Source organism: Typha angustifolia, chromosome 4 (assembly GCF_048772165.1).
Source record: "Typha angustifolia cultivar Huaian chromosome 4, ASM4877216v1, whole genome shotgun sequence".
NCBI classification, from domain to species: domain Eukaryota; kingdom Viridiplantae; phylum Streptophyta; class Magnoliopsida; order Poales; family Typhaceae; genus Typha; species Typha angustifolia.
The window spans coordinates 1,732,190-1,754,692 of NC_133242.1; the positions used below are offsets into that span (position 1 = coordinate 1,732,190).

The following is a 22,503-nucleotide window of genomic DNA, read 5'->3' on the forward strand; positions in this document are numbered from 1 at the left end:
AATTTAATAGTGTTCTAATTAAACCGATGTTATTAAGATTCGAATCCAAGATTACTTATAAGATATGCCTCGTTAACGAATTAACCACTATCCTATTGGCTATTAAAAGAATGTCATTGATTAGTATCATATATGCAGCAATCACTTTGCCAATTGAACTTGGTTGGCACACTTGAGAAAGTTGTTCATCTTCAAATGAGAAGAATATATCCCTAAGGAAAACATCCAAAGGAAAAGTTTTGTTCAAGAATATGATCTTGCTTTTCACACATTTGGTCAACAGCCAAATGAACATTATCTTGAGATTTCGTAATTGGGGTCGGTTTTATATTAGATATTTACAGCATAATATGAGATAAGAGCTTTATATAAATTATAGTTTTGCTTCTATCATATTAGATGGTTATCACATTATCGGCTGCAAAAAGGATATTTTTAAAAAATTATAGTGATTCCCTTAGCTAATAAGAGCTAATTGTCTCACACAGCTTCACAACAATAGCGAGAGGTATTTCAATTTTTATTTTCGAAAATAATGATATATTATTTATTCTCTGTTAAATTTGACTCATGGTATTATATTTTTTTTGAGGCAAAGAAAAAAAGAAGAGATTAACCATATAATTATCCCAGACAATCCAAGTAAGCAGTTTCCACATTTCACTATATTCTTTCTTACTTTTTTTGCTGACAAGCTGAAGATGACTGTTTTAGAATTCATTATATTCCTTGCTCTAGATACTCTAGTTTAGCAGAGTGACATTCCTTTTCCTTCACCACCATGAAGCCAAATGGGCAAATTTGGATTCCAACAACCCCATTACTGTGCTGCTTTTATTCCAAACATTAGTCTTTGATGGCTCCCTCCATTGCCCTCTCTTTACCTTTGTCATGGAAGAAGCATCACAACTCACTTATATATGCAAGTGACATCAAGAGATCTCTAGTCCTCATTTGGATAAAATGTTGTTGTCAGTGGCCCACCAAGGTCTTCATTTCTACATCATAATGCGAAATGATTAGGATGGGAGTAAGAATTTGTTGTGTGCTGTGACTGGTCTTGTAAGTATCTGAAATGGTATTGGAATTGGCATTGTTGTAATCCAACTGACATTGTCAGGGTAGTGAGGATTAAAGTATAGCCCAAGGACTAGGATGGCCATTAATGGGTGTTAGTTTAATGGATGATGAGGATCTAATAAGTCATGGGAGATACTCCTTGCATTAGTCACCCATGAGCACTATCCATGCTAATAGATTCTCTCTGAATAGAGAATCAAGCCAAGTTCAAGATGGTAAAGTGAAATCAATTATTATTATTTTTTAACATTTAGTTGGAGAGCCTATAAAGAGTGTGGCCAACTCCAATGCAGTGCAGTTATCTGAGGTTGAATAGGGCTTGATCTAAGTCGGATTCGTACATAGTTTGGCTCCAATCAAAAGAGGTTGAATAAATATGATTAAACTAAACTATTAGGCTAAAACCTGAAGACTGCAATTGTAAATTAAGTTTCTATGCTTGAACATTGATTGGCACTTTTAAGGCCAATTTTATCAGATCCATAAACTAAATAATTGTTGTTAATTTTTTTAATTACTAATAATGAACCATAGTGTGCTATGTATTAAATATATGCACTATATTATAAGTAAATATGTATTTGAAATTATATATACTTTGTTTTATATACTAATATATATAATTAAACTATAAAAGCCTCATAATTTGTCCCTGATTGGGACGAGAATCAAACACTTACCTAAATGATATCCAATTCAACAAAGAAGAGGATTAAATATAACTGCATCCAAGAAAAGAAAATAGCTGATAACCCAAGTAAACTGCCCAAGGCCAAGGCTAGGAATAGAAATACTTTGCTCCACGAATGACATCAATGACTCCCTGGTCCAATGTTGAGGTTGCAAACACCATTCTTTTTAGAGGTGTAACCAAAGGAAAAGCACATAATAATGTTAAGGTTCCATAGGCTATGAGAACTTTTACTCAAAAACAAATTATCTAGTAAAGAGATACAAAACATAAAATAAGAAAAGTCCCTCTACTAGAACTGAAAGTTTGAAGACAAAAAATCAATATAATGCTAGCATGAGGCAGATACTGAAGGCTAAACTCATCGCTTCTTTGAGACACCGACAGTCTTTCCCCTCCTGCCAGTAGTCTTTGTGTGCTGACCGCGAACGCGAAGACCCCAATAGTGTCGCAAACCGCGGTGGTTCCTGCAGCAAAAAACAATGACAAATAGAGAGCAAGCTTGTAAGCAATCAGAGGTTTTGATTATTAACAATTCAAAGCAAGTTTAAGTTGAAAATTCAAAGAGTGCTGAGTGACAAAAGGAAGAAAAAGAAATGCCAATGGTGAACTCGAAGTGTGTCAAAGTAATTATTTTACTCAGCACATGCAATTAGTTTTGGGAGTGCAGAGTTCTCAATATACTGACATTCTTCATGGTTAGAGAGAAGGTTATTACTTATTAGACATGAACACACGTTAGGGCATGGATCTCCTGTTCCACATAATAGTTCTTCATTATTATAAGCAAATGAACGAAATATTGAAATCTGTATGCCTGATGCAAAGAACGTGGATATCATTTTGATAAGTTCCTCATTATTAACAAAACTGTCTGCAGTAGTTAAAAAGTGGCTAACATCTTCTAAGTGCAAATATACAAACGTGTCGGAGATGTTACAACTCTGAAAGTTAAATCACAAGGACAGGAATAACATCGAAAAGATCTAGTATGATATCACTGCTATGAAATATCTGTACAAGAAGGCAAATACTTCAATACCATCCTAAAACAATCCTCTAATGGCTATAATAGCTAGTTTCCATACTCAGTACCGGTTCTAACACCACATTATGTTAAAAATAAGATATATAAATTATTCAAAAAGATTAGATTACATACACCTAACTCCTAAGTTACACATTATTTTCTTTCATTAAAATTTCTCTCTTTTAGGTATTAAATATGATAGATATAATTTATGCTTTGATTGATATCGCTTACTACTAGACATAGACTTCAATTACATTTTGATTCTCTATCTTTATGTATTATCAAATTTTAGTTTAAATCAAACTTAAACTAAGGTGTAAGTAATTAAAAGACAATCAAGTAGATAGAATTTAATTAAACTTTTATCAAGTTAACTATAAAAAGAACATCAGTACCTTTATTCTGATATATATGCATAACTCTCAATTAAGGGTATATATGTCTTTTATCTGATAAATTACTAAGATTATATAATTGTCAAAAAATAACAAGAAGGATATACACATAAATATAAAATTTAAAAAGATATATATGTAATTTGAGGGTTTATATAACAAAAAAACTCGTTAAATAGTCGCTAGTCGCTGACTTAGAAAGGTATATATATACAAATAAGAGATTTTTAGAAGGGTGTATAATCAAATATCAACTTTAGAAGGATATATATGCAAATAAGATATTTTAGAAAAGTATACATGCAAATATTAAATTTAGAAAGGTATATATGCAAAAAAAGATATTTTCGAAGGGTACACATGAAAATATTAACTATATAAGGACATATGTGCAAATAAGATATTTTAGAAGGATATACATGCAAAAATAAGTATCTGATTTAACACGTCATAACTTATTTCTATATTATAATTTCTAGGTTTGCACTATTTAACGAGTTCTTTTGCATATAGATCCCCAATTTTTTTTATTTACGTATATATCCTTTTATATGTATACTCTACATGTTATTTTTTAAAAATTATATTATCTTATTAATTTATTAGGTAAAAGACATATATACCCTTAACTGAGAGTAATATATATATATATATATATATATATATATATATATAAGAATAAGGGTATCCGTATCTTTTTATAATTAACTAAGTTTAATTAAATTCTATTTCATTAGTTTAAGATTGATTTAAATTAAAATTTGATAACAGACAAAGATAGAGAATCAAATTTAAATTGATTAAAATCTATCTCCTATAAATATTAAAAATTAAATATAATTTGTCTAATATTAAGTGATTTCTCATATAATCAATGCCTAAATATATCTAAGAGAGAGAAATCTTAATAGAAGAAAAGATGAAAGTTAGGCACACATAATCTATTCTTCTTGACTAATATATCCTTCTTTTTTTATATAATATAGTATTGGTTACCGGGTACGAAAACCAGTTATTATAGTTGTTAGATTAGGATTATAAATTTTAGAGAGGTATTAAAGTATTTGCCAAGATAGCTAGCTAAAACAAATAAACTTGTCAGCATAATCAGCAATAGATTTTGTTAGTCCTCATTGAAATGGATCTATGTGTTTCTAGAGTACAAGGTTGTAGACCATATAAATAGAATCAAAAACCAATTTAAATGTTACGAATCACCAACCTAATTTTCTTCAGCCGCTCGAGATCGTCCCTCAGCTTCATGTCCAAAGCATTTGAAACAACTTGAGAGTACCTACCATCCTTGTAGTCCTTTTTCCTATTCAGGAACCAATCTGGGATCTTGAACTGGCGAGGATTAGCGACGATGGTCATGAGGTTCTCAAGCTCAGCAGCCGAAAGCTCACCAGCCCTACAGATAACAAGAAAACAAACTTGAAAAAACAGCATTTTTAATTCCAAAATTAAACACTAGAACTGTAGAACATAGAATTGCACACATTATAATCGATTAGTAGAGTCAAACGGAGTAAGAAAAATCAATACTGGTACACATTATAATGGATTACAACAAGGGGAAAGGAGCCAAATTTAGACCTTTTGTTCATGTCGACATCGGCCTTCTTGCAGACGATGTTGGCGAAGCGGCGGCCGATACCCTTGATGGAGGTGAGAGCAAACATAATCTTCTGCTTCCCATCCACATTCGTGTTCAGCACACGAAGAATGTGCTGGAAATCCTCGTTCGCGATCAAAGACTAAAATAAAAAGATCGACTCAATTAGGATGAAATCAAATAAAAAACCAGTGAGAAGAATAGAAGCTCGATTGATCGAGGAAATCGAGTTCAGGATTAGGAAGAGAAGAAGAAGTAACCATGGCGGCGGCTAGGATTTCTCCTCTCGAGTCCTGCCGCTTAAGCCCTAGCTACGGCGCGGGGAGAAGGGGAGAAGAAAACAGGCCCGCAATTATTTATTGGGCTTTTGTTGCAAATAACGCCTCACAGTGGACTTGTTGCGAAATTGTTCCTCTTTTCACATATTTGCATATCGCCCCTCACATTGTGGACTTATTACGCAATATTCCAAATCACTCCTTAAATTTTGGACTTATTGCGAAAACATTCCGCTTTTATATATTTAAAAATCGAGCCTTCAAATCATTAATTTGTTGCGTGTTTATGTGTCATTACCATCTAAAACTTTCAAAATATCATAATTATTATTATACTCTTTAAAATATGATGATATTTATCAAATCCATCTCTTTTTAAATTTAAAATATAAAATATTTATAAATAATTTTTGTTTGACATAAAAAGATATATTTTTCATTGTATAACAATATTGGGTAAAATATTGAATAGATGCAATTATAAAATAGTCTTTTTTTAACCTAAATTTTGCTTTAATTATGATTAGTTAGATATAATCAACTGGATGGTATTTAAAAAAGAGTATAATGATTTCAGTGATAATTATAATATTTTCAAGATATTTTTTAGTAATTATGTAAAAATCCTAATTTGTTTTAATGCTGAACTGGGTGTACTAATTAAGTACACCAGAAGCTCCCACACACGCACCGCCGAGTGGTTGGCGTGGTAAACGAGCTCACTTCCGAGTCGTGACTCGTTTCTTCCCTTTGTTGTAACTTTTTCCGCTCACTCTCCCTCTTTCTAGATCAACAACCGAGAGAGAGAGAGAGAGAGAGAGAGAGAGAGAGAGAGAGAGAGAGAGAGAGGAGGAGCCATGGGAGTTCCAGCTTTCTACCGCTGGCTCGCGGATCGATATCCTCTGTCGATCTCGGACGTGATAGAGGAGGAGCCCATCGAGATCGAGACCGGCGTCGTCGTCCCCGTTGATCTCCGCCGGCCGAATCCTAACGGCTTCGAGTTCGACAATCTATACCTCGACATGAATGGAATCATCCATCCCTGCTTCCATCCTGAAGGAAGGGTGAGCTCCTTGCCGAATCGCGATCCTTTTTTGTTTTCTTTTTCCTGCCGTCAGTTTTGTTCATTTTCTTGTTATAAAGTATCGGTAGTACTTGTAGTAGTGGGATGTATGAGACTGAGAGGTCGATCTAATAGAAGGAATTGGTATGTTGAATACTGTGTTTGTTTTAGTTGTGACTTTTAGGTTAATTTCCTTTTTTTTCTTTGGTTCATTTATTTAAGATTTGGTTATCTTTATCTAATTTTGTGTTTAGTTCTCTAGTCTTTTAAACTCATTGTCTCCTCTTGTTCTTGTGGCACGAATTGTCAAATGTTACAAATTACGTGTACGATTGAGTTCTTTCGTACAAAATGCCACTTAGTCAAAGTTGAAAGAATATGTTAATTATTTGCCTGAGAGTTGTATTACGTACAGTTTCCATTGGTTATCCTATAAGATTTCAAATTCTCAAAACTAATGCTTCACTCGACATCCCAAGCGAACCCTAGATTACCCATATGCTGTCCAGATATGTGTTTTTGTATATTAACGCTTTCTAGAAGGCAATTTATGTATGCAGGTAGACAAGCATGCAAAGTGCAGTTTGGAGAATGCACTTATAGCTTGCATATTCAAGAAGTTAGAAAAAAGAATAGCAGTAAGGTAGTAAGTAGTAATTATTAGGGTAAAAACTAAACGTTGAGCTTTTTGGCATTAATTGTGATTTTTGATTCTATTGATTTTGATAGAAAGACAAAACTTATTACCGTTTGATTACAAATATTTGGAATCTTCCAAGTCAGAAGAAACTCAATCTTTTGAACATGTGATGATCCTCTCTTTTGCGTCCCACCCTTTTTTTCTCAAAATAATTCCAAGAACAAATCTCTTTGTATTGAATATGTATTGTCCTCTCTTTTCACCATCTAAATTGCTAAACTACTTTTTGCCAGATCTCATGTAACCTACGCTGAGAGCTTTTTTTGTCCTAACAGCTGGTTATACTCTTTCTATGTGACTGAACTACATATTTATGTGGACTAAGTCTTTGTTTTGAATATGCTGCCACATAGGTGCACCTAGGACCAATATCTGTGGAACTGATTGTCTAGAATAGTAGAATATTAACATGCAATAATATAAGATGAGAAAAATAGTTGATAACACATTGTCATTCTTCACTTACACCTTAATCATTAACTTGTGACATATATAACCCTTTTTGCAAATTTAGCTAGTGGACAAGATGTAGAAAAGACATATAGCCTTGGATTGTTTTTTGCATAGGGCGTTAGAACTTTCTATATGGAGTTCTTCTGCAATGACAGAGTTAATTCAAAAGATATCAGTTATCGAATACTAAACGTTGAACTTCCATTGTAAAGAGTCCTTCTACAGCAGCATGTATTACTTTACATGGATGCACATTGAGAAATGAATATTTTCCTTATGCAGCCTTCTCCTGCCACTTATGATGATGTTTTCAAGTCAATTTTTAACTACATTGATCATCTCTTTGGACTGGTTCGCCCAAGAAAACTGTTATACATGGCAATTGGTGAGTTGCTTGTCTTCTAAAGGCCTGTTGTTCCAGTTAAAATTTTCTTTCTTAGTTTGACCTGGTCATTTCACATCACTATTTTGAATTTCGCAGATGGTGTTGCTCCTAGGGCTAAGATGAATCAACAGCGTTCTCGACGTTTTAGAGCTGCTAAAGATGCAGCAGAGGCGGTAATATATGGTTGTATTTATATGAGAGTCATCTAACTCTCTTTAATATTTGGATCCTCACTTCCTCAGTTAATGTGGTTCCTCAGGAAGCTGAAAAGGACAGATTGAGAAAGGAATTCGAAGCCGAGGGAAGGATTTTGTCTACTATGGAGAAGCCTGAGACAACCGATTCAAATGTCATAACTCCGGGGACCCGATTCATGTCCACACTCTCAGTAGCACTTCAATATTACATACACTTGAGATTGAATAAGACTCCTGGATGGCATTCTGTTAAGGTGTTGATCTAGATGATGCCCGACTTATAATTCTCTCAGTTTACAGCGATGGGATCATTGCTGGTTTTATTTCGTCAATCACTTTGGTTTTCAGGATACTTCTCTTTGTAAATATATTCACGGAGCTCTGCATTGGGTGATTATTTGAAGGTAATACTATCTGATGCGAATGTTCCTGGAGAGGGTGAACATAAAATCATGTCATACATCCGCCTGCAACGCAATCTTCCTGGTTTTGACCCAAATACACGCCATTGTCTGTACGGCTTGGTGAGTCTTATTGTTAATTTCCATTATATGTTTCCAAGTAATGTATTTTACACATAGAAGGCATTGATGTGCAGGATGCTGATCTGATAATGCTTTCTTTGGCTACCCATGAGATCCACTTCTCCATTTTAAGAGAGGTTTGAAAACCTTCTCCTAATTTCCTCAATTGTACACATCTATGCACATACATGCATCTATATGGACATCTGACATGCAGTAATACAGTATTTTTAAGTAGAACTTTGACTACAAACTTGCAACTGACTTTACAGGTTATCTCCATGCCAGGGCATCAAGACAAATGCTTTTTGTGTGGTCAAATCGGCCATTTTGCTGCTGACTGTAGAGATAAATCTGGGAAACAATCCTCTGATGTGGGTGAGAAGGCTGTGGATGACACTCCGATTTACAAAAAGAAATATCAGGTGTTGGACAAACAGATAAAATTACTTTATATTTTCCTGTTTTTTTTTTTAAAAATGTTTCAATAGTGAAGAAGTCTGCAATTTTGTTCCATAGTTTCTTGTATGTATTATAATTGTCCCGTGTATTAATATTTTGTTTTCTGGTTGGCAGTTTATTAACATATGGGTATTGCGAGAGTACTTGGAGAATGATTTGCAAATTGACAATCCTCCATTCAAGATAAACATCGAGCGTCTTTTGGATGATTTTGTATTTTTATGCTTCTTTGTTGGAAATGACTTTCTTCCTCACATGCCAACTTTGGAAATTCGTGAGGTTGCTAGTTGCTAAGTTTTAATTGCTTTGTTAGACAAGTCTTTTTCTTTGTTGCAGCATGCATTTCTTCTTAATTGTCTTATTTTTGGAAGTCTGACATGCAAGCATCAATCTATCATCAGCATGAAACATTATTAAGATTATATGTACTTAGAAACTTTTTGTGTTGTAGGGTGCAATAAATCTACTGATGTCCGTTTATAGAAGGGAGTTTGTGTCAATGGGTGGTTACATCACTGATGCGGGTGAGGTAATATTTCTCCATTTCATACAATGTATTTTGTCAAAAGATAGGAGACATTATTATTGCAGCACTGATGCATCTTTTCTGTCAAACCATTTGATCAGTGAACCTACTAGTGTTCCTGTTATATCTTTGTTCTTTCTGTATATAGTTGTTAACATGCTGCCCTAAATAACATAAAGGAACCCATCCTTAATTATACTCTAATTGTATGAAGTTTCATCTTTTTAGGTTTCATTAGATAGGGTAGAGCATTTAATCCAGTCAGTTGCTGTGTATGAAGAACAAATTTTCCAGAAGCGTGCTCGTATTCAGCAGGTAATTAGCTATTTCTGTGCTGTTGGCTGTTTTCTTCTCCTTAATTGGTTAATACTTGCTTTACAGTCCTGTGATGGATGTGATTATGTGGATGTCATAGTTTTTTAAAATTAAATTGGTATCTTTCATTCTGTAATTGGATATTCTTCTAGCTTCTGTTTGCTGTTTAGCCTTGTTGCAAATATTTAGAATGTCAGATTGTGACAATGACACACCATTGGATAGTAATTCAATAATTGAAATTATATCTGCTTATAGGCATTCAAGAGGCAAAGTTTTGCCAAGAGAAACATAGAGAAAATTGTGAGGTAATTTTAACATCTTTGGGGAATGATGACATGATTTTATGCATCATCAAACTTTGAAATTATATTGCATATGAAATAATTGGAGTTTTTCTTTCCCAGTTAAAGCCCCCTCAAAAATATGGTTGCACATTTTTTCCCATTCATTCTCCTTTTATTTTTCTTCTCATTTCAGTTCTGCCATTTTCCCTTTTGAACATTTTTCTCTTCTTTAGCATTTATGCTCGACCAATTCCTGATTGAGTGGTGGCTGGTGGGAAGTGCTAGACGACTGAGCTTATGATGAGCTTTCCTATGGAGGCTGTCAGTTTATCAGTTAAAAGTGAAGGCTTGACCTGTGATTCTTATTTAGTTATACAGGATGATTAACAACAGTTAAATGTATTATGATCTTCCAATGTTATCCATTAATGAAGTTGGTAGTCCTCTTCCTACCAGATTCCTCTACTCTACTTCCTCTGTTCCCTCCTCGTCTGTACTTCCTCCTCTCATGTACTGCTGATCACCTCATATCAATGCTCTTTTGGTCTTTATATTTTGTCCTTCCCGATTCCCTTTTTCTTACTATGCTGACCCAAATATGGTACAACACAGAAATCAAACTTGCCGTTTGCCCATATGATCCCCTAGTTCAGTGTCACCAACACTGCAACCTAGTTCTTTCTTCAGATAACCAAGCACATGTTCAATGTTCTATAATTCATTTCTGGTTGTAAATCGACAGGAGAGCCTGTACTACTCTTTAATGTCAGGCCTAACCTAAGGTTGCTTGTCTGGAGCCAACCATTCTCATTCTAGAAAGAATGTTTCATTAATTTGCAGGGTCGTCCCCTCTGGTGGTTGCTTTAATTCACTGAGACTACCTCTTCAGTGACAGTTCTAATGCAAGCTTCCCTAGACTCTGCGGTAGCTGGAGCCTTGTATGCCAAGAAATCCTTTTTGCTAGATTGAAATAGGGGAACATAATTGTTAAAAGATCCAAATCCTTCTCTATAGATTTTTTGAAATGAGATGATAACCTGATGTCTAAATTATTGTAGGTCCTTGTAGCCTTTTCAATCTTCACCACGAGAGGAAAGTATAGTGATTAAAAGCTTTAGTTTGTGGGCTTATCGCAAATAAGTTGGATATACTGATTATTTGCACTTTGAATTGATTTATCTTCACAGCCATGGAATTTTTGAAACCAAGATATCTATTTGTTAGCATCTTGCTTGATTTCAATTTCTCTTACCTTTTTGTGAACAACATTACAACAAATAACTGATTTATATGTTTGTCCAAATTCAATAGTACGGAATTATAAATGAGGATGATGAAGTTTAGATACACATCTGTTCCCGTTTAGTGATGTTCTGAGGAAAGAAGATATTTTTCTCTCATAAAAGGAAAATATAGATCCTTATTGGGATGTTTTCACTGCAATTAAGATGCAACCCCCACCTTTGGCAGACAGACGCATAAAGAAAAGTGAAGATGGATTTTTCAAAAAATAAAAAATAAAAAATAAACCAAAGGGAAGATGGAAATAGATGGTCTTTGCTCTGCTTAGTCTGAAAGTAGGCAGCATGTTTCATACGTAAACCAGGGGCATAAGTGTTGATCGTGCTGTTTGTGTTGTACTAAGCTATATAGTGATATTGAAGAGAGATGAAACCATTCATTATGAATGCCATAATTGTGGCTTCATTCAGGACAAAATTGCTGACAGACTTGTTTTGCAGATGTGGTTAGTGGTTACCTATCATTTATTATTTGAGTTTCTTCCTGCATTTACATAATAAAATGTATGGTTATTGGCACAGGTATATATTGAACATTTTGAACTTACTCCAAGTGTTTATGCATTATTTATAATTTGATTAATTCAGCTAAATGCTGATAAGCTAACTACGACTTTTGTTCAATTGATTATATCACTTTCCAGAAAATTTTCTCTTTGCACCTTTGAGTAGTTAATGTTCATTAATAATGCATCGCAGGCAATAGACAATAATGAAGAGATGAAGCTTAAAATGCAGAAAGAAACTTCTGATGATCAGCAGCATATAGACAAGGTTTGCTCTTTCTTTTTATAGTGAAGTGTATGTGCATTATAGCTGCAATCAATACGGAGAAGGTGGTCCTTGGTGAAAATTGAGTCATACCAGCTTGTTCTTTCATGTACAGCATATATGTTGCCTAGCATTCTTTATCTACATTTTCTTTATAGTTATCCCAGTTGGGAAATTATATGAAAACATTGTCCCAGCTCTAATCAATCCCTTTTCTAACATACAAGCTAGGAGAGGACTTGGGAGGAACACTCAGCAATATGTGATATACAGAAGTATATCTCAAAATTAATAGAAAGGAGAAAATGATTTACAAGGGCAGTAAAAAGTAAAAACCTTTTTCAGTGACCTGAAAACTTAATTCCTTGGCTATTTGTATTACAATTGCTTCTGAATTATATCCAAGAATTTGTCAGCTCATTATGGAGTTGAAACCTTCTGCAATCTTTGTACATACATGTTCATGTCAATACATAAAGTGTACTAGTGGAATCATGTCAATTCAATATGGATTTTGATTATGCTGGCTGCTTGTCAGGTAAAATTAGGAGAACCAGGATATAAGGGAAGATATTATGCTGAAAAGTTTAAAGAAGAGTCAAAGCCGCTTGATGAAGTTCGGAGAGATGTTGTGAGTTACAGTTCTTTTTAGCCAAGGAAATGTGTTTTTCCATGATAATATTACCTTTTCTTGTAACTAATAATTAGTCATCTTCTCTTGTATTATTGTGCTTATAACATAGAGCTATTTCCACTTCACACCTCAAAAGTTCTATACTATTTTTTCCCTGCTTCTGTCATGAACTTGAACATCTTGACTAGCTATATGAGCAGGAAATAGGTTGAGCCAGACATGTTAATGCTAGTTTGGACTCATACACATGATCCTGCTTTTGGCTGGTCAAATTATGAAATTAGAATATTGGGAAGTCCATGTGCTGGACTGCTACTGTCCCTTGAAGCGGCAGTTACCGGAAAGATATACAAGGATCATTTTGAGTTCTTTATTGCTGGCCTATGCAGTAGTTTACTTTCTTTTGCATAAAAAGATGAGCTTTTGAAATGATTAAGTACACTATACCTTCTTAGGAAAAATTTAATACAGTAAAGGTATTTCCTTTAAGAAGTATTTTGACTATTTTCATCTTGAAATAAATGGAATTTTGAGTAAACATGGAGCTTTGTATATTGTTTTAATTTTTGTCTACTTTTCAGGTCCAGAAATATGTGGAAGGCCTCTGCTGGGTCATGAGCTATTATTATCAAGGTGTTTGCTCATGGCAATGGTATGTACTTTCATTTCTAAATATCTAGTTCAAGCTTAGCTATTAGGTTCAGGACAAATCATCACTTGTTTCATCATTTGCAGGCAGATATTGTCATTTTATGATATAGTGACAAAATTTAATATTTATATATGATAATCATCTTGTTTTCCTAGAGAATATTTATACTTGAATGCTCACACAATGTTTTTAATATAATTTTAGGTAGTGAACGATTGAGTGGTGGCCAGGGGTCACCTAGTATTTAGGTGCAATGCGGACACCTAGAATTAAGTGGTTCTATCGCACAAAAATTGCAAAATCTCAAAATATTCATATATATCTTCTTGATTTCCCATAGAGAGACCCACATGAGAACTTGTTGCTTGTGCAGGCGAGGGCTGTTGTTTTCAAAAGGAGTAGTAGCAGTAACCTTTCGCTGCTGTTCTTACTTAGTTGTGATTCTTTACTAGGGCAATAACACTCACTTAGTAGGAATTTAAGAACCATTATAACTTGAATGGTTGGTAGATTTGGTTACCCAAGAATAGTCCTTTGTACAAAATATCTATACTAGTTCCGCTAACGGGCTCAAAACTACCTGATTGCCTGGCGCCTAGCACTTGATTGTCTGAGAAGGTAGGTGCTTAGGCTCAAACCGCGTTAAAAGTCCATCTAACATACAGATGGGGCATTAGGCCTTAATGTCTGCCCTTGAGCTCATAGTTCAGGAAGTACAAATTAAAAGCTGTTTTGACCAATGCCTCCTCAGCTGTTTTGACCACCTTCTAAGACCTTGAGCTCATAGTTCAGGAAGTACAAATTAAAAGCTTTATAGTATTATGTGAAAAGGGTGTTTTAGTGCACCAGGCTCCTTGCCTAAACAATGTCTGAAGAGGAAAGATGTACGCATTCTCACTCTCATATCTAAGGAGGCTTTCCAAGACGTGGGCCAGTGACCTTTTGGGTGAAGGGAGAAGCCTTAGTGTCACACTAAATGACCACCTCTTTTTAGATTTTCATCAATTAGAATTTTAGCTTGACCTGCTATGAATTTGTGCTTATTCTCCTCAGGTTCTACCCATATCATTATGCTCCTTTTGCCTCTGATCTGAAAGGCTTGGCGGAATTGGAAATCACATTTTTCTTAGGTCAACCATTCAAGCCATTTGATCAACTAATGGGAACACTACCAACTGCCAGGTTGGCTATTTTATGTAACATTGTCCAAAGTGTTAGCAGGAAAGTTACTAAATGTGTTTATAATCTAATCATCTACTATTCCCTCCATAGCTCTGATGCACTTCCGAAGCATTACAGGGCATTAATGTCTGATCCAAATTCGCCATTAAGCTCCTTCTACCCTAAAGGTAATAATTGATAAATTGGAATAATTTTCTGATGAGAGTTCACTTAGTATTTCATATTTTAGAAGCATATCATATGTCATCTATTTGTGGCCCTAAAAGACTTCTTGTTTTGTATTCAGATTTCGAGATAGACATGAATGGAAAACGTTTTGCATGGCAGGTGAGTCATGCATGTGGCTCAACTAATTTACTTCTATTGCATTGATTTATTTAATGGTGGAGAATTTATGCATGCTAATGTTCTGGACCTTAGGGCATTGCAAAACTACCCTTCATTGATGAAAGACAACTGATTGCGCAAACAAGGAAACTTGAAGACACATTAACGGTACAGAGAATTTACTGTACTTTTCTAGTGACCCTCCATTTCATACACTTTAATGGTATAGACAATTGATTGTGGTTTTGAATGCTTATACATTGGGAGCTGCTACAGGAAGAAGAGAAGTCTCGAAACAAAATAAAGTATGAGACAGTTTATATGCATGAAATTCATCCTTTGGCTGCTCAAGTGGGCTTACTTTATCAACTGTGCTCTCAGTTACCAATTAATGAGCCATCGTATTTTATTCCAATTGATACACGTGCAAGGTTAGTATGAACGATTAGTGTTTTCTGTTTCTTGTGTACTTTCTCTATAAACTATCAAAATTATTATTTCTTTTAATTTTCAGTGGTGGAATGAATGGATTCCTTTGTTTGTGTGAGAGTAACCGGTACAGCATAACAGTAAATTCTCCAGTTAAAGGATTGAATGGTGTTGTGAATAACCGAGTTTTGTAAGTTTTTTACCTGTTTCTTTTGCTTCTTTTACTCTTTTCAGTGTGCATTTGTATGTTACGAATGCTTTAGTTGCTATATTTTAATTTTGATTCTATTCCTCAGGAATGCCACTTATCTTAATCCTCCATCCCACAAACACATTCCAGAGCCTCCTGAAGGGGTCATCATTCCTGGAAAGGTACTTTCAACCTTCATAACTTAACTGTGCTTCATACTAGTAAAAATCTTAAGCGCATATGATCACCTTTTTGAGTATATATAATAGTGCACATGCATTCAATTTGTCCATAACTGAAAATAATGCCTCCTGAGTGTTTTTCTTTTTTGTCTATGAGGTATTTCTTCTGGCTAATTGGCATAATGCCTAGATTTGATTCAAACCTTTTTTGTGATGAGTATCTTGCTAATTATCTTCCAAAGAGGATTGTTTCCTGATATTTCTGTGCATTAAGTTTATTGATCTATTTAACTCCTGCACTATGCTGCCAACCTGTGAATGTATGCTATACTGTCATGCATAATTTAGGCACTACTTGTCTACTTGGAATGGGCATCTGACAAGCCTTCTTAATTCACTGGCAACATGCAAACAATCTGTTGCGACAAATATTGAGGCACTTTACACTAGTGGAACATGAATGAGCTCACCATACTCAAGCTCGTTGTACATTTAAGATAACTAGTTGACTTGCCTTTAAGCACATCAAGCTAGGATGCTCAAGTTTAGCTATTTTCTTGGAGCTAGGACTTGGCTTCTTTGCTCAACCACCTGTAGCAGCTGGCCCATATACCACCCCCTATTGGGACTTGACCCAGTGGCCCATGCCATCAAGGGCTTATGTAGAGGAAGACAGACAGGATGTCGGCAGCATGATGGCGGTGATTATGAAGGTTGCATGATGGTTCTGAGAGATACTGCTAGCATTTCCTTGTAAGGGCGATTTAAGATCTTGGAGTCAGTAGTTAAGGTTGAATATGTGAGCCTCTAGTCTAGCAAATTGAACTTTAATATACTTATTTTGTAGGTTCAAGATGATCTTTAATTTTCTTGCATTAAAATATGGTTGAGGAATTAAGTAATTTAATTACTCCTGTAATTTTATGTCTTATCTATTCGTCGTTAGATACAAGTAAAGCTTTTTCTCATTGTAGTATTATCATATTATTACTCCCAAAACATTAAGTCATATGTGTTGGCATGTAAACTGTTCTACTTTATTATTTTTGAACATTGGAAGAATGTCGAGTGCCACTATTATTGTCATCTAACACAATCTAGAGTCACCTCATCAAATTCTTGAGCACGTCAATAGTATTTCCATTTAGCTCGTTTTCATTCCTGTTGACCAGTAAAAGATAGTGTACTCAACAAAAAAGAGCCTACCATTGGTTAACAGATAATATGGCCTTTTTGTGCATTTTACAGTCAAATCTCAGAACAATTTCTTTTGTTCTTCTCTTTTGAAAGTAATGCAATTATCTATCAAGTCAATCTAGTGTATTCTGTTTTCAGGTTTTGAAGCCTCAAGATTTTAAGCCCTTCCCAGTTTTGTGGCATGAAGACAATAGCAGCCGTCGCCAGAAAATGAGAGAGAGGTATAGCGTGATCTTTGTTCTTTCGGTTGCATGCTTTTGGCCAAACTTCTTTTGGTAATTCTACCAAAGGTGTTTATGCATTATCTATGTAGCTCAGCTATTTAATTATTCTCCTGTAGTATTTGTATGTGGATGAGTGTGAGCTGTCTAGCCACTTTAAGATATCTCAATCCCAGAAGTGAGGAGTGTTGAAATATAAAAGATAAAAGCCATTGATCCCTAACAAGAACATATGATTTTGCACACTCCAGTAACCTCTAGCAAAATAAATAATTGCAGAATCAATAGAGCTTGTTTGGAATCTTCCTATCTGACAATTTATTATTATTATTTTGCAATTTACTGTACTTCAACTACAGACCACAGGTTTCTGGAGCTCTCTCAGGTTACCTTCTAGGAGAAGCAGCACATCGGCTTGTGAAAAACTCTCTCCAAATCAAGTCCACCAACACTGCAGTATTGCTTGATATGCCATTCAGGAATGTCCCACATTCTGCCAGCAGCAGAGAAAGGGGTGGACCATGGGGATATGGAAGAGGTTTTGTTGAAGCTAATTCTACACATAGTACTGGAAGTTCCCCACATCCTCGTTCAACTCACTTCTTTCCTGACGTTCAAGTCAACAGACCGAATATCAGGATACTGGAACGGTCAAACTACCAAGACAGAGATATTAACATTAAAGCAGGAATGTCGAAATTGACAATTGAAGAGGGGCCAAGTTCCCAACAATATCAAGGAATGCCAAATGCTGGATACCGGCCAAATCAGCAGTTCATCCAGAATACCGGGTTTCCACCACAGCGATCTAACCAGAGCGCTGGGTTTCCACCAAAGCAACCAATTGAGAATGCTGGGATTCCACCACCTTTTCCACCTATGAGCTGGATTGACAAGCCAATGAGTGGAGGTTATGTTGGTGGGTTTAACCAACAAGAGCCTATGAACCTTACTGACAGGGAACCTGCGAGGTTTAACATGGGTGGGTTTGACAGGCAAGATAACTCTAGAGGTTTGTATGATAAGAGGCAGCAGGTTAGCAGGGTATACCGAATTAAATCACAAACTTCCAATGACTTATCAGATTCAAGTAATCCTGCTTAAACTTCTTTAGTCGATTCTAAACTTTTTCTTCCATGATATAAAGGATGCTGTCTTGTTCAACAATATATACAGCAATGAATATCAGAAAATATTTATGGTGGAATGCCTCTTCTTATTTTTATTTTGCTCGTACTTCTTCAGTAAGCCTAATTATTTGAATGACTTCAGGAGATAATTCGTTTAGTGTGCTGATGAAACCTAGTCTAGAGACATCTTGATAAACTTATACGAGAGAGTTTGGTGGTTGACTAAGATCTGTGAAGGAATCTTGGCATCTTTTTGTGTTGGCCATTACTTGCTCAGCGTATCTTAGCTGGCAGGATTCTCCTTCTGTCCTGCAGCCCCAAGTGAATACTCGACTGCCTTGAGATGTTTTTTAGTTGGGATTTTTTTTGTTGGTCTTCTGGTTACGTTTTCAATTGATTTTATTGGAGGTTTGCCAACGCTGCAGTGACGAGCAATTCTTTTTTATTCGTCCTTCGTATCTATAAAAAGCTCGGTTGATGAATCGACGATAAGAGATTGGTTGATAATATTACTAAGATGTAACAGCCGTTACTTTGCATTTTCATTTGAGCTTTCCTTTTTCCTAACTAAATGAAACATAATCTCTTTCTTCTTCTTCCTTATTTCAGATTAAGCCAAACAGAGCTGTCTCACCAGACTCAAGTTTGACTCTAGTTATCTCGTTCTAACTTCTAAGTTAAATATAAACTGTTGTGTTCATTAACCATCTAAGTATTAGAGAACTTGTCTTTTATATTAAGATGTCAGTTGTTTGAACGCTTCTGATCACGAAACCAATATTTTTAGTGCCCATATCGTTCATCCCCAAGCAACTGCGAATGAAAGAATTAGATTCATAGACAAATTATATCTTACATAGTAACTTGGGTTGTTAATTTAGAGGAATAACTCACCATTATACCTCAGTGGCTAAATCTTACCAAGTGATGGACGTTATGTTCGATTTCTCCTATGAATATTGAGGCTAATACTTGATTAATTTTCTATCAAAGTGTAATGTGCGTATATATTTTATATATCGAGAAGGGTCCGACGAAGTCCGGATCGATAAAAGAAAAAGAGATAAGAGACAACAGTAGCGAACTACTTCTCACCGGGGGGTCACCACATTCCAAGTACTATTCTCTCTCTCTCTCTCTCTCTCTCTCTCTCTCTCTCTCTCTCTCTCTCTCTCTCTCTCTCTCTCTCTCTCTCCTTATTCTATTACCCGTCACACTTAGCCTACAGCCTTTTCCCACTTTACAGTGCGCAAATTCCACGCGTCTTCCCGCCATTTGCTCCTCCACTGTTCGCGTTCTCCCCTCTCTATTCCTTTTGCCTTCCCCTTCACCTTTTGGGGCTTTCCCCTTCCTTGCCTCCGTCTCCCCTTCCCCCTCCTTTTCCCTTCTAGGATTAGGATTCGGGTTGGGTTCTCTTCTTCCTCCTCCCTCTCTTCTCCTCTCTGGATCGACGAGGAGATCGAGCGATGGGCTCGGCTTCGGCCGGCGTCACGACCTCGATGGTGCGGGAGAGCTTCGCGGAGCTCGAGAAGCAGCGAGAGCTCATCGCGAGCTGCACCGTCCTATGGAAGGAGCTCTCCGACCACTTTTCCTCCCTCGAGCGCGGCCTCGAGGCCAAGTCCGAGTCCCTCCGCTCCAAGCGCGAAATCCTGGACCTCAAAACCAAGCGTAAACTCGACTCTCTCGACCGCCGCGAGCTCTCCATCGACGCCGCCGTCGACCTCGCCCTCGCCAAGCTCGACGAGCGCCGCGGCGCGGTGGTCCAATTCCTCGCCGATCCTAACGATGGGAAGGAGGATCTCGTTCCAAAGCTGCGATCTTTGTGCACTAAGATGGATTCAGACGGGTTCTTCGATTTCGTGGTGGCGAAAAGAAAGGAGGTCGAGTTGCTTCGCTCGGAAGTACCTTCGGCCCTCGCGGATTGCATTGATCCGGCTATATTTGTACTGGATGCGATCTCTAGGGTTTTCCCCGTTGATAAGAGGGTGGTGAAGTCGCCGAATGATCTCGGATGGGCTTGCATAGTGATACTTGAATCGTTGGTGCCGGTCTTGGCAGATCCTGAGCTCGGGTCAGCGAGGCTCTTGGTGACGCAGAGCGTGAAGGAGCGGGCGAAGGAGATGGCGGCGGAGTGGAAGGAGGTGATGGAGAAGCGTGGTGGTCTCGAGAGCGCGAAGCCCCCTGATGCTCATTCTTTCCTGCAGTATGTTGTGACATTTGGGATCGCAAGCAAGGAGGACAGGGATCTGTACCGGAGGATTGTTGTGAGCTTTTCATGGCGGCGGCAAATGCCGAAGCTCGCTATTGCTCTAGGACTTGAGGATGAAATGGAAGGTATGGTTTTCTTTCTTCTCCTATTTGTATATGATAGGATCCTGTGGTCGTCTTAGCTTATCAGAAAATAAGCAAAATGAATAGAAGAAAGAGATACGTGATCATCTTTGGGGGGATTGGACCTCCAACATTTGCTTCAAGTACCTTCTTTAGCTTTTCATTGATAGATCTGCCATAGGAATTCTACAATACATGTTGTATTCTATTCATTGTTAATGATTCTGAGTACAAACTACCCTTCAGGAAACAAATACCATATTAGAATATGTCAATAAGTATGGGAACTGAAATTTCTCAAATTGTGATCACCTGATTCTTTATTTTGGTCATGTATGTGTGGGTATTCGATTTTGTCCAGTCTTAAAATATCGAACTAAGTGACTTTCTGTATGCTCTTTTCTGAAATGACCCTGCAGCCTCTGGATCTATGTTCTTTCTTTCTTTCTTTTTTCTTTGTTGATTTTTCTCCACAGTTTCAATTTAATTTACAGGTATAGTTGAAGAACTTATTGGTAAGGGACAACAGCTTGACGCAGTGAATTTTGCCTATGAGGCTGGACTTCAGAACAAGTTTCCCCCTGTTCCTCTTCTGAAATCATTTCTGAAAGGCTCAAAAAAGGTCCCAACTTCTACCTCAGATGATCGTAATAACACTGGCCAAGCTGTGGTATGTTAGTTAACTATTAAGTTTGCAATGACCAGATGAACTGTTCTCATTTAATCCCTTGTCGTAGTTCCTTTTTCTCATGTTATTTAGTAGTCATTTTCTTTATATTTGATGTCTGAATTGTCCTAACTTCAATTTTTCTTTTCCTTTCTTTGTTCACTGCAGAATAATGCCAACAAAAAAGAGCACGCGGCCATTCGGGCCGTTATAAAATGTATTGAAGACCGCAAGCTTGAAGCTGAGTTTCCCACTGAAAGCCTTCAAAAGCGGCTTGAAATTCTGGAGAAGCCTAAGGTGGAGAAGAAAAAGCAAGTAAGTGGTGGTGGTGGTGGTGCTGCTGCTGGTCCTGCAAACAAGCGCACAAGGACAAACAATGGTGGACCAATGCCTCCTGCTAAGGCTGGCCGCCTAACAAACAATGCCTATGTCTCATCTTTTCCAAATGCTCCCACGTACGTGCGGTCTCCATCTGCCCATACCACATACTCAGCAGCAGCTCCTCCTTATCCTTATGATATTCCATCTGCACATGGAGTCTATGGCAGCCGAAGCCCTCCGGGGTTCAGAGAGCCATATGCATACACAACTGAGGAAGTAGCCAATGCTGGCCTTGGTATGTCATATCCATCTCCTCCAATGAATTATACTCCTTATGGAACATATGCCACTGGCTTGGGAGGTTATAGTAATCCAGTGGCACCAGTGTTTCAGCACGCATATTATCGGTAGTGTCAGTCAAGATCTGAATGACAATCACTAATGATCTCGAGTCACTTGCTCAATGGGCATTTTGTTGTGACTGACTACTAGGGTAGAATTGTGTGTGTGCTTACCAGCTTGGCCTAGTTCTTGCTTAGATCAGTTGTGTCTCGCCTTCAATTAATAATGCATGTAAATATTTATGAAGGCAGTCTGCTAAGTTTTAATCCTTTGATTCAAATACTGAGACATATTGAAGTATTTATATTAATTTCAAGCTGAGTACATATATATAATCAAAGTTCAGTTTCTGTAGTTGATTATGTGCTCTGAATTGAGGGAAAGCATTTTGCTAGGTTTACATTCAACTGATCAATGACTGGTGTTCTTTGTATTGTTATTTATGACCTCTCCCTTCTTTATGCTTTGCTTTCAGGGAACATTGCACATGACTTCTCACTGTTATACTTTGGTTCTCTCTATTATGAGATGTTAAATTAGCAATTTATTTAACCTGTCTATAATGAGAGAGGTTTATGCTGTCTATTATTCGATCTGGCACTTCTTATATCATACTAGAGTT

At 36.6% G+C, this 22,503-nt stretch overlaps 2 protein-coding genes across 2 annotated transcripts; one reads left to right on the forward strand and one right to left on the reverse strand.

Moving 5' to 3' along the window:
* Positions 1–1,969: 1,969 nt before the first annotated feature.
* On the reverse strand, positions 1,970–5,202 carry LOC140759172 (small ribosomal subunit protein uS13z/uS13y/uS13x). The gene is made up of 4 exons (XM_073095659.1): positions 5,075–5,202; positions 4,796–4,956; positions 4,422–4,610; positions 1,970–2,238 (listed from the first exon to the last, which is right to left on the reverse strand). The coding sequence occupies exons 1-4, from the start codon at positions 5,075–5,077 to the stop codon at positions 2,133–2,135; spliced, it is 459 nt and encodes a 152-aa protein (XP_072951760.1). The 5' UTR covers positions 5,078–5,202; the 3' UTR covers positions 1,970–2,132.
* Positions 5,203–5,812: 610 nt separating this feature from the next.
* LOC140758686 (5'-3' exoribonuclease 4-like) lies at positions 5,813–22,235 on the forward strand. Its single transcript, XM_073094932.1, is given in 25 exon segments — positions 5,813–6,156; positions 7,591–7,693; positions 7,790–7,866; positions 7,953–8,144; positions 8,295–8,414; positions 8,489–8,551; positions 8,687–8,839; positions 8,991–9,155; positions 9,328–9,405; positions 9,631–9,717; positions 12,005–12,079; positions 12,615–12,707; positions 13,292–13,362; positions 14,416–14,544; positions 14,635–14,711; positions 14,831–14,871; positions 14,965–15,039; positions 15,148–15,322; positions 15,325–15,490; positions 15,597–15,672; positions 17,008–17,090; positions 17,450–18,134; positions 20,425–20,554; positions 21,046–21,221; positions 21,387–22,235. Coding segments are annotated over 25 exon segments (3,861 nt in total). The 5' UTR covers positions 5,813–5,949; the 3' UTR covers positions 21,951–22,235.
* The last annotated feature ends 268 nt before the right edge of the window (positions 22,236–22,503 follow it).